This window comes from Epinephelus fuscoguttatus, linkage group LG21, assembly GCF_011397635.1.
Source record: "Epinephelus fuscoguttatus linkage group LG21, E.fuscoguttatus.final_Chr_v1".
Classification (NCBI taxonomy): Eukaryota; Metazoa; Chordata; class Actinopteri; order Perciformes; family Serranidae; genus Epinephelus; species Epinephelus fuscoguttatus.
Genome location: NC_064772.1, coordinates 33,510,432 through 33,523,273, shown reverse-complemented (window position 1 = coordinate 33,523,273; position 12,842 = coordinate 33,510,432). Strand labels below are relative to the sequence as shown.

The 12,842-nt window shown below is 43.7% G+C and overlaps 1 protein-coding gene across 4 annotated transcripts in view; it reads left to right on the top strand.

The window, feature by feature from the left end:
• slc12a7b (solute carrier family 12 member 7b) overlaps positions 1–12,842 on the top strand; it is an 89,513-nt gene that overhangs the window by 21,678 nt on the left and 54,993 nt on the right. The window contains exon 1 of one of the 4 annotated variants that reach the window (XM_049565492.1): positions 5,224–5,693. The exons of the other annotated variants lie outside the window; for them this stretch is intronic. Coding sequence (XP_049421449.1) covers positions 5,573–5,693 — 121 coding nt within the window. The 5' untranslated portion in view covers positions 5,224–5,572. Of the gene's footprint in view, positions 1–5,223; positions 5,694–12,842 lie in introns of those variants that run through there. 4 annotated transcript variants of the gene reach the window in all.

Sequence of the window (12,842 nt, the reverse complement as noted above, 5' to 3'; positions counted from 1 at the left end):
CTTATGTCACAACATTTTAGCCCAGTTTTCAACTTTCTCATGAAAGGGACATTGTCTTTGTGGCCTAGATGCGCCCACTGCCCCTGAGAAGCAGTCTGACTGTCTGGCCGCTTAATCAGCGGATGCCAGTTACATCACTGCTCATCCGCCGAGCAGGGAGCAGATAAGTGCTCTCTTTGTTACCTCAGCAGCACCACAGTACACGTCATATCATGGTATTGATTAATGCCTTGCTTTCAGCACACACAGAAACAGTCCCAGTGTGTAGAAAGGCTGCAGACTGTATATTAGCCACCAGGCTCATTCACTCAACATTTGATTTGCCTGTAGCAGTCGGATCTTTGCAGCCGCTCCCACTTACTGGACTTGTGACATTTCATTTAGCCCTGACCTATGAAGCTGGAAGTCGAACAAAATATTTCTGAAATAGCTGATTAGATGGCTGGTGCTTTGCTGCCTGAATTTAGGATGAATTAATCAGTTGATTCTTGTCATTGTGTGAAGGTGTCCCAATATTTCTACATGTCACTGTATATCTTTAATGTCTTTATTTGTGTTGTTGCTCACTGTAACTTTTTCTTATGCTGCTGTTTTGGCCTGGTCTAAAGAGTTTGTTGAACAGGAATGGAACAGCATTTTAAAGAACCAAAAGAAAACATCACGGGAACTTAGAACGAGACTTTACAATAATAAACAGGGTATACTGGTCCCCCTCAAGGTTATTTAGGATGAAATTAAGGGCGCATTCACACCAGGATAGTCCGGGGGATTTGTTTCGACTGGGGGGAGAACGCCAGAAAATTTCACACCTTCATTTGGTTCGGTTCACTTTGACACTGCACTTCTTAAAGCAGACCAGGGATAACATCACGCAGTTACAACAGCTGCTTGTTTGGGGGCAGTTTTGCCCAAAACAACCACTGACCAGGAAGGGAAAAAAGCAGGAGGAAGAAGAAAACCTGGCTCATCGATTGGCCAGGGCCGAAAACGGAAATCCATCCCCTTCAGCTGGCTTGGTCACCACAAAAACACCAAACACCAAAATGCACTGCGCTCTTCCTCTCTTTGGTTCACTTCCTCTCTTTGGTTCACTTCCTCTCTTTGGTTCGCTGGATAGTCCGTTTGCCTTTCCCACTGTAAGCGAACCGCACCAGGGTTCACTTGCAAGTGAACCGAGACCCCAGTTTTCAAGCGGACCAGGGTTGGCTCGTTTGGTCCGAGTTCGAATGAGCGTTCACACCAGTCCAAACAAACCAAACTATCTGTGGAAGTGGACCAGGGTTCGTTTAAAGTGGACCAAATAGCGCCAGTGTGAATCCTTGGAGACAGTCCGAATAGCTGCTGGTGTGGGGTGAGCTTTGGCACACTCCTGCACATGTTGTGGTCCTGCCATGTTGCACAAAAATTCTGGCCTGCCGTACATGAGAATATCGAAATGATCCTTAAATTAGGCGTCCCACTTTGCCTAGAATGTGTTTGTCCTGGGCGATCCTGTCCCTCTGAAACCCTCGCCTGCACCCCAGGCAGACTGGGTCCAGACATCCCTCTTGCCGGGGAGAAAACTTCTTACAACACCTTATCGCCAGCCAGGGTATGGTGCTCCCACCTGGGTATTGTGGCTGCACACAGGGGCTCTCCTTTAGACTTATTAATGGAGGTGGAGAAATGCTATGCTAAGTGGGCTAATTTCATCTCCTTGAGTAAAGGTCCATCGGCTCAAATCATTAAAGATATTTAGAAATGGGTCATGTGACATTCAGTTATTTTCACATCTGCCAGTAATTATTTAATTAATCCATTTTTACTTGTCATTTTACAGACAACTGGCTAAATTTCACAATTAAAAGCGTAAATAAAAGCTAGTACTGTTATGGCAGATTGGGATAAATATAGTAAATTGCAGTTAAGAGGTGTAACCCTGGACTAGAGGTACAAAAGTAACAAATCATTATTATCCACTCGAGGAAAGCCTTTTTATGGGAAACATAGCAGTCTATCTAACCAGTGCCTAAATGTTTCTGTTTCTATAGTCACAGCCTGGACACTTCTATAGGGGATAAAACAGAATCTCAGCCACAGTATAGTACAGATGGAATTTTCCCTCTCTGGCTCAGACTTCGGAAACATATTCTGAGCCTTGCATAAGTTGCACTCTAAAAAAACAAGAGGAGGCGATGCTTTCCTGTAAGTTGGGCCGTCTGCCTGCCCATCTCTCTCTTTGATTCTCCTGCCTTGTGCTCCAGCTCCTCCCTTTCGTATTTCCTGCAGCCTCCACCCTTCCCCTGACGGTACTGATCTTGTATGTCGTCATTTTGGGAAACCAAAGGGGGAGAGGGGTTAGTTGTTCTGGGTGGGTCTCCAGATGTTATGCAACCACGTGAGGCTCCAGGAATGTAGTGTTCTGAAAGAGCCGGTCATCTGCTTTCACTGCTGTGGTTTTCTCCTGGTGTTTCCCAACACACGGGGCTGCTGGTTACTTGGGGTGAGACGCAGTACCTTGTAATCACTTTCAGTGCACTCCTTACCTTGAGGAAATGACTCACTGGTTTTGTCTTGAGGTCAGTATTGAATATGAACAGCAACACACTGCTGCTGCTGCTGAATGATGCTGATACACAGTTCGATGGAACAGAATACAGTAGGATGGTACAGGGTTCCCACGGTCATGGAAAACCTGGAAAAGTCATGGAATTAGTAAATATTACTGAAAGATTTTATAAGGCCTGGACTTTTGTTGTGTGTAATGAAATTGTGCCAGTAACTTTTCGTAGATAAACTTCGATGTAATGTAACATAACAGCAAATTATTTTCTAAAGCCGTCAATATAACATTGTTTTTTATATGTGTTGATATGTGACGTTTTGACGTTGACCTATTCATGCATGCTAGCTCGCTGAAATTATATTTGAATAGAGTTTGATATGTTTGAAATGTACTGGGCAAGTAAGGCAAGATTTTTTTTCAACTGTGGGTCCTTGAAAGTCATGGTTTAAATGTTGAAATTTTCTCCATGAAAATGTGTAGGAACCCTGATGGTAGAAAAATGAATAATTCTCCTTCCTCCCCACACACTCTTGAACGAATTTTCCCAGGCTTTAAATAACAACAACAATGCCAGAATTCTTCTGCGGGTGTCTGTCTCTGTTGTCAGCACTGCATCTGGTATTTTAGACAACATCCACACAAGTTCTCATTTTAAAATGTGTGTCTAGTGCTACGTTTACGCCTAGCATGCACACTACTCCAGTATTTTGGAGCCCCTAAAACAGAGACCTTCGAATTTGCTCCTAACTTTGTTTTAATTTAAAAAGTCCGGGATTGCATTGTAGTCCGGACGGGCTGAAATGGAGACTTTTGAAAATGAAAAAACGGACGACCATGTTTGCTTCATGATTAAGGGCCTGTCCCAATACCCACACGTCCCCTAGAAATACCCACATGCACTTGGTTGTGCACGTTCACGTTTAGGCTAGCGGTGTCCCAAAAGAGAACTGAGGTAGTGGAAGTGGTTTCCAACACTTAAAACCTGCCCTAGATTCCAAGGGAGCCCCGACCCACACTTTCAGTGAAGTGGAAGATGAAATGTCCCAGAACACCTTGCGAAGTCAGCAACTTCGGCAAGTTCTGGAAAAGAATTTGTTACTGTACGATCTGAATGTAGGCTATACAAACAACAGATGGTTGGACTAGCGTAAACTCATCAGCAACTCGGTTGAACACAGCGTCAAAATATTTAAATGAATCGACTTACCCGAACGAAATTGATCAGAACTAGAAGACGTCGTAGGCGCCTCCTGTTTTCAGCATTTCTTCTGCATTGATTCATCAGACGGAGAAAAATAAACATAGCACACGCCACAAAACAAGCTACTATGCGTGACGTATGCCTGCACATTGGCCACATCGATTTGCGTGAAGTGGTGTCCCATTTCTTAGGGAAAGATCTCCACCCTAATATTTCTAACATCCCTCATTAAGGGTTATCTTGCAAACAAGGGCACTTAATACCAAGTGGAAGATTTAAGGGGTAGAAATGGGTCAGGCCCAAGGGTCTGACATACCAAGCCAAAACATTGTAGCTAGGCCTACATACCTTTTGTACTCAAGTTTAATCTCGTATTTTCTCGTCTTTAATAAAGAATTTACTGTGTTTTTTAATCCTACTCTATGTAAAGCAAGCAAGGCTTCCAAAAAGCACTATGTACGTGTGATGTGTCATTATTGTAATTATTATTTAATCTGTCTTGTGTGGGTAACGTTACTCATTTCCCATTACCATGGCTTTTTCTGGTGTAAGATTATGCTTCCAGTAACACTTTGATGCGTCACCTTATTTGCGCTTTGTGTTGGCTCCCAATCCGTTCCACCACCTAGACTGTCATACTCATGTTACTTTCATTAACAGCTCCACCATGTCGCTGGTCCAAGCTGGTTTTACATGTCGCCATTTCTTTAGTGTTTTCTGTAACTAAGCAACCAACTGTAGAGGAGACAGTCTGGGTCCTGTTTACACCAGGACACGCATGCCCAGTGTGCGTGAATGGTTATATGAAACGTGCTTTTATGCGTGTTGGTATGGACAGAGATAAATTCTGAAAGGGTGCTACGGAGATAGTTTTTGTTTTAAATGAAAGTGTTGTTGTGAGGATGTGGCCTCAGAGGTTGCTCCGAAGAGATAAGAGCATGAACTTGACACTTGTATTGATTCACATGCCTCCCCACTCTGCGCCTCACGTAGTTTCCCGTCCCTGTGTATTTAAGTGTGCTTTCACAGTATATACATTACACTCATAACAAGAGGTACATGCTATGCAGAAGTGTAATGTGTGTTTAAGCATCTGTATGCGTGTGTGCAAACCCTCTCCAGTGGTGTGTGTTGGCCAGTATTTGTTTTTAAATCAGCCCCTGCCCACTTCTGACTCTGCACATGGGGTCAAATAACAGCATAGGAAGTGAGGAAATATATATGTGTCCGTGTGTGTGTGTGTGTGAGTGTGTGTGTGTGCGCGCGTGCAGGCTTTCCTCAGTGGAGCAGATCTGGACTTCCTCCTCTCTTTGAACAAAGGCTGACATTGCCGGCTTTTGTTATGCGTGAGACAGAGCGACATTCCTGGGCAGAGGATCTGCCCTCAAGCACAGTCAGAGCCATATGTGCTCTCTCATACACTCATGAGCACAAATGCATGTCATGTTTTTTTGCTAGTGTGAGTGTGTGTTTGTGGGTACTGCCCCCACTGGGCGGGGCAGTCGCACGCTTCCTTATTTGGCTAGTCGGTGCGAGGGGGGTCGGGGTCACATGTGTGCACAGCAGAATTCTAGCGATAGGAACAAAAACTCAGAAGTAAGAGCCGACGTCTGCCCAGGAGAGGAGAGCACACCGGGGCAGTGGGTCTGGGTGAGAAGACAAACAGTTGAGAAGGAGTGTGTAAGAAAGAAGAGAGGAGTGACAGCTGTTGGACGGAGGAAGAGACAGGAGCAGCTGAACAGAGAGGGAGGGAGAGGGAGGAGAAAGGAGAAAGAGATAAGAGTGCGGCAAACAGGAGACATTGAGAGGAAGCACATGGTGTAGAAATGCCCACCAACTTCACTGTGGTCCCAGTGAGGGACGGCGCCAGAAAGGCAAAAGAGGGTGACGAAGATGATGATGTGGATGACAACAATGTGGTGAAAGAGGAAGGGGAAGGCGCCACAGGTGAGATCAGATGTTTTACGTTCGTTTTTTATTGGATGATCAGGTGGATGATTAACGCAAATGAGATATGTAGTGCCAATGTACAGATCTGTGTTCTGCAGTGAGACTTTTTAAGTTGAAACACTTCCCTGTGACAGTAAAAAAGGAGTAGTTCCAGAAAGTTCCAGACTTTGCTTACAGTATCCATCGCAAGCTGATAATTTGGCTTTATTGCAAGGGTGACTGTTTCCTATGTTTGTCAGAAAAAAACCTGTTTATGGGCTCTGTGTGGGCGGATAATGTGCAGGGAAGTCGGTGGTTTCTAGGGAAGGCTTTTTAATTTTCCAGCAACTGCGTGAAAATAGGGTTTCCCTCACACGCCACTGCCACTCAGGGGAGTTTGACATGAATTTTTCATCCATGCCAGTGTCTATTTGCACTAACTCTCCTCCCCATTTCCCTTCATATACCCCGTCCACACACCCCCTTCTTGTATTTTAACTTTTTCTCAACCTTTTTTTTTTTTTTCTGTTTGTTACGTTTCTTATTGTTTCAATTTACTGCTAGGTTTCCCAGTGTTGTGGTAACAAGGACAGGACAAACACAGATGCTCTAATTGGGACACCCATGACTTTTGCATCTCTTAACATCTCTCTGTGTTGATTACCATTGACTTGCAACCTCCGACGTGACTCACCCTCTGAAGACCTTTCAGTGAACTTAAGTGTGCGACACACAACAGGAAACCAGAGCTTTAACATAGCGCCACGGCTCAGGTGTGATGCGTATTGCCATGTGAACCTAGCTGGAACAAGACTGAGCTTGAGTAGCACTTGCAGGTGCGTTATACTGCATGTGAAGTTCGGCAAAACCAGGACTGTACTTTGTGAAGCCTGGTGTGTAACCTGTTGGTTTGGTAGAAGGCCAGCTTTGTGGACTTGGTTGGTTGGCTTAACTTTGCCCTACTAAAATGAAAACCTTTTTTCCTGATACCCCGAATTCATCTTGCAATAGTCATTCAATCTGGACATCAGTGAAACGTTGGAGATTTGATGTTGGAACAAAATGTTCTCTCGTCTCTCTGGTTTCTGCCAACAGTATCAACCTGATATATGCCTGTCCTAAGGCAAAAAGCTGTTTTAGAATATTCAGCGTGGAGAGGTCAGGGAGTGTGTGTTTAACTAACTCCTCTCTACCACTCTTTGCCAGACTGCTGTTAGTGAAGTTGCTGCTTTTACAGCACTTCACATGGAGCAGAGCGAATCAGTTCCAAGTATTTAATGTCTGCTGTGGAGCTGCAATTACGGCTGCATGCTGGGTGAGATTTTACAGACTGTGGGAGAGAGAATGGCATTTTATTTTGGTAGTTACGCAGAATATCATACTGCTGCGTGCGCTGGTTTTCCCTATGCATGCAGCCATTTGTCCTTGACAGTGGGAGATCAGGGGACATGTCAGAAAGAGCATGGCCTGGATCTGAAGCCACTAAATGATGATGGTGTGTAGAAGCATCAGGTCCATACTTGTTCGCACTGATACTGTGTCAAGGAGGACAATCCTGTTCTACATGCATCCATAGGTCATCTACAATGGCTTCAAGCCTGTGCTCACCAGACGGAGCAGCGGACTCAAATGTATTCGTACATTTGTGTCCGATCTGTCTGATGTGATGAGAACTTGGTGGCTACAGCATGTTGAAACGGTACAGACAGGCTGGGAAGGGTTGAAGGTTTGCTAGGGAGGGTCCTTGATGCATGTTGTTGGCTAACGAGCATGTTGTGTAGGGAGGGCTGAGTCAAATAGCAGTCACTGTTATTGATTATCGTGCTGGCTCGCTTCCTGTTGGCTGAGTGGGGGGAGGTGAGACCCCACCCCCATGCTGTAATGTAATGTACTCCAGCTCTTCTCATTCGAGTTCCCTTGTTATCCTGGCCTCCCTGTCTGCTTCTAGGCTGTCTCTCTATTCCCATTTGTTATTTCTCTTAAGACAATGTTTGTGTCCTGTACCTATCTCTGCATCTCATGAGCCCAAAATCTGAAGGTCTAGTTTAACTTCTGAGAAATGTTTTTGGTGGATTTGTGTGACCACTGCAGCAGTTTGTCCAAAAAATAGATTGGTTTGGAACCCGAAAAGTTGGCTCCCAGTTGGATTCAGAAATAGCAGGTTTTCCTTGACGACATCACCGGGCATTTCATATTCATCAGGTTGTAACAAGAGGATGGAATGTTGGTCCAATAGTTGGTCCAAATATCTGTGACTAATAACAGCTCAAGGTAACCAGTGTGATCTGCCATCTTGTTTACTGCTGTGTACTTTCGTTGTGCCCTTCGTTGATGACGCATCCTTAATTAAAATGGCTCTGCTCCAAAAGTGGTGGAAAAGCAGGCTGGTTCACAGGAAAGCTTGAAGACGAACGAGAGCTAAGTTGGTGGGAAAGGGACAACAGCTTGTCAGTCGTCAAACAAGACATAGGTTAAAGCTCAGTCTGCTGCATCCGTGACACAGAAAGTGTTGTACTCTTCCAACATCAGCTGCATAAATGTAAATGTACCCAAATATCACCAGCTCAAGCTTCCTGGTCTCAACCTTAGCTGGTTTTATTAGCTGTAGCCTACACTTTCTAGACAAACCCCTAGATTTAAAACCCATCAGCTGGTCTGGTGTTGACATGAGGTAAAACCGTTTATGGTGAGCCGGTCCCATTTTGTGTTCTTAAGAGCAACACAACAAGTTAATTAAACTAAAGTCCTTCCACACTGCAGCTACACAAAGCAAGTAACAAGTGTTCAAACTGTACATGCGGACATGATATCTCGGCCACTTCAGTGCTGTTTGTTTCTGTCTGCTATGTTTACCAGATTAAAACACAAAAATGTGTTTGACTTGTGTTTTGCCAACAAATCCCTCTCATAGTGTCCGTGCACTGTAGGCGTCACTGTGTGTAGCTGAACTTAAGGTCTGTGTTTGACTGTGTATCGCTGAGCGCTGTAACTAATCCGTTAGTCTCTCTGGAACTGACAATATTATGGTGATCTGTCTTGAGAGTGTGATGTTTCTGTGTTCCCAGAATTATTTGGCTCCCTCATTGACCCCTCATTTTTCTGTAGGTGAGTCCACCTAGCTCAAGGGACTCAATCCAAAACTTTTCGGTCACACTGCCTTTTACTAAAACTGTTTGTTTGCTTTTATAGTGCTTTGTGTGTGTCTACATGTGTCTCATTTTCTCTGCTGCATAGGGCAGACAGATTTGGACAGAACATGATGTTGTAGAGAGGAGTATGGGAGTGGGTGGAGTGTGATGGTGTGAGTGAAAGCGCACATAATGGTCAAAAAATCTGTGGGAGGTGACTGGTGTGGGATTGAAAATGTAGTACTGTGCAGACTTGCAGTGTTGACTCCCCCAGGAGTGAATGTACGCCTTTGGCCACGTTCAGTGTGCTATGATGGGGAATGGACTCACACCTACACACAAAGCTGCACAGCCACGCCTTGTGGATAAATGACACAGAGTAGGTACTGTATGATGTGGAGCTTATGGCTTCAGTAGCAGTATAAGTGATAGTTGTGACCCAATAAATCCCTTGTTGACAAAGCAAAATGCAAAACTGCTACAGTACAATGCATTCTTATTAAAGTGTTGTCTAAGCTGAAACTAAGCAGGTGATCGGACCAAGTGCCCGCGGTGTTTCTGCCTCTGCCCGTCTGACCCAGACATGTGTTTCCTGTTTATTTTCCAGGCAGGTCTGGTTCTGTTTAAAGCTGTTGTCTGTATGTGGCTGTCTGTTTTTCTGTTTCTCTTTCTCAACCTATGATGTTGTTTGCTCTTTATGCTTTTGCCTACTGCCCGTATCGTTTGCTGTATTGCAAGCATCACAGGCAATATGTTTACAGTGAAGTGCCATACAATCATGATCTAGATCCATTTCTTGGATGGGTCTTCCTCCCATTTCTAAAAAAGCTAGTTTACCCCAACTTTATCACCCTTGTGTCTTGCCTTTATGGTTTAAATAAAGCAACAGTTTGCCCGAGGGGAACTTCTTAAAATCCTCCTTGAATTAGGGAGGGATCATTTAGTGTGGGAACATAATGACCTGTGATCATGCCTATATGTAATTCTGTTTTGGGCCACAGTTTTGAGTATAACAAAACAGACAGTACAATAAATAACACAGAATCCAGTATCACACTGTCAGGGGTAAAACATGGACATTAGTGGTCACTGCTGGTTGAGATAAGCGATAGCAGACGGGGACAAAGGACGATCTGTAACGCTTGGTGCCACATCTCGGGAGGCAAAACCTCTGCCCTGATGGAAGCATGTGAAAGTCAACGTGGAGGGGGTGTTGAGAGTCTGAGACGATAGACCGAGCTTTAGAGGTGACCATCTCGTCATACAGGTGCTGATCTTACAGCACAACTTTCCAACTTGTCCTTGTTTTTAAGGATCCCATTACCACTCCAACAGACAATGTTAAAATGTAAGAGAAAAAAAACTTAAGACCCTTAGTGTGTCTTTTTCCTCTCTGAAGAACTACCTAAATGCAACTTTGGTTTTAGTCAGATCTCATAATTCGGTTGTATGATGGACAGGTGTTAAACTCAGGTACTCAGGTCAGACTTGGTTCCGGACTGGTCTGAGTTAAATGCCCTCGCAGACCTCTAGAGGTAGCTTAGAAACTCTGCTTTTGGTATTTATACTGCAGCATGTGTCAAGCCTGACCCTTCAATGTTGCTCAACTCTCAGTGCGTGTGTTTGTGTTGGCCGCGTTACTTAGTTCTGCATGTTCCATCTGCAATACAATCAGACACACTTAATCAAAGTCAGTAGTTGCACCAGATGCGTAGGTCATGGAAACATTATTGAAACAGATCTCCCAAACAACTCTTCATTAATTTCTATCCCCATGGGTGCCTTTTTGAGTCTTAAAAGTGTAGGGCATCATTACTAATGAGGATAATGGATTGTTAAGCAGAGAAATCACCTCATCATCTGTATAGATTCACCCACAAACAGCTCTCTCTTATACTGTATCCTGTAAATTTATCGCCACTGTATAGATGTATTAGTCAAGGCTGTCCCTTGTCTTTCTGCTGCAGTATGCTGACGGGTGTGTGTTGTCAGTAAGTGAAGAATGAACACAGGGCAGAGAAGGGAGATAGGATAGTTACTTCGGGAATGTAGGGAGTGAACAGGGACTGCAACATGACATAATGTCATTTATAAGCCCACTGAATATTTGATTTAGCAAGGCCAGCTCTGGAATAAATAAACATGCGTGTCTCATACTTTCTGTGTGTGTGTTTGTGTGTGTGTTTAGAGCAATGACAATCACAGCAACAAGAGCTATCTCTGTTGCCTCAAGCATTTGCTAAACAAATTGTAAACTTCACTGAGATTCGGCTCAACATGGGAGGCTCCCAAAGCTGCATAACTAGTACGTCCACTTGGCACAGTTTTGAGCCTTGCAAAGAGAAGGACGTTAAAAAACAGGCAAAATCTTTAAGGTTTAACAGCCAATCAAAGTGCTCGATGCAAAGTGCTGCTCAAAGAAGACAAAGACTGATTGATTTATGGGTTTTTTAAAGAAAAGGTGGCCTACACCATACGGAAATCCCAATCATGATGTACGCAAATCAAATTATGGTGAGAAGAAATGTCCTGCAATTGTCCAAATGTCAAAATTCTTACAGTTCAAATCACAATCTGTATTTACAGTAACATCCAGATAGAAAATCCTGGTATTCTGTACGTAATATCGGACGGCACTGAGCAAACGCTGCCTCAGTTTGTTAGTTTTTAGCCATCTGAAAAAGGTGCACCAAAAAAAAGTATGTAAGGTAAAGTGGAGCAAATACTCAAATATAGCGTACACTTACACTGATACTGATTTTTTTAGGTGACTAAAATATGTTCGCTGTAGTCCAAGTCTACAGCAGTACATTGCTTAACTTTCATGCTAGCTAATAGAGTTTTACCGATATCGATACCAGTATCGGAAATGCCTCCGATACTGCCTAAAAAGCGGTATGGGGTATCGGCGAGTACAGCCTATGACCGATCCGATACCACGTAATGCATCACGTCATTACGCATGTGCACACTACAGGCAAATGAAAGGGAAACGGAGCAGAGTTTAAAAAGCGTTCTACTGTAGCCTTTAAAATGTCTTTTTTACCAAATTGTGTGGCTGCACTTTAACCTGTGTCTTGATCTGTGTCAACACTGGATAATAATAATAATAAAAAAGTTTTATGGCATTCATTCTACTATTATGTATTTATTTCATAATATTTTACATAGAGTTTTAGGAGTTGAGACATACAACAATTCATATCCCATCCATTTTTATTTTATGTGCTGGTATCGGATCGGTACTCGGTATCGGCAGATACCTAAGGTTCAAGGATTGGAATCGGTATCAGGAAGGAAAAAGTGGTATCGGTACATCTCTACTAGCTAAGCAACACAGTACATAAAATAAGCACAACAGAAGTATCAGACGGGGCGGACCGCTGTGTTTAACTACACATGTTTAAACGTTACAGTTACGGCTAAAAATGACAACAGAAATAAACAGTTTTGCCGATTTCACATATCTCCACCATTGCTATCAATTGCCAGTTGTCAACCAGGAAGTGACTGTTGTTGTTAGCGTGACGTCACGGTGATTTGGTCTGTCATGTGCCATTTGAGAAATCCCTCCATAAAGCTAGTACCTCTCGTTGACCGTCATTTGGATCAGTTCCAAGTAGTTAATAATCTTGAACCATTCAGGCAAGTGAATCCTTTCATCCACGTAGATCTGATGGGTTTAATCGGTCAGTCCTACGTTCTCCAACTGCTGCTTCCTACTTGCTGTTCAGCGATCCTCCCCACCGGCTCCCTGCTCTCAATATGGTGTCTCTGATAAGCCCTCAACCTATAAGCACATGCGTATGTCCGTGACTGCCTCTATTTTTCTCTCTATATATTCTGTCACTGCTGGCTGGAGATAGTTTGAGGGCCCCAGAGTTCACATGGCTTTCATTCACGTAGGTTCACAGACTGTACAAACATGGTAAACAAGTCCGGCTCCTTCTGTAATGGCTGTTAACAAGCCTGAGAAGATGATACTGTAGCTGCTCCAATCATAAGCAAACCAATAAAAGTGATTAAAATAGCTCTTTGG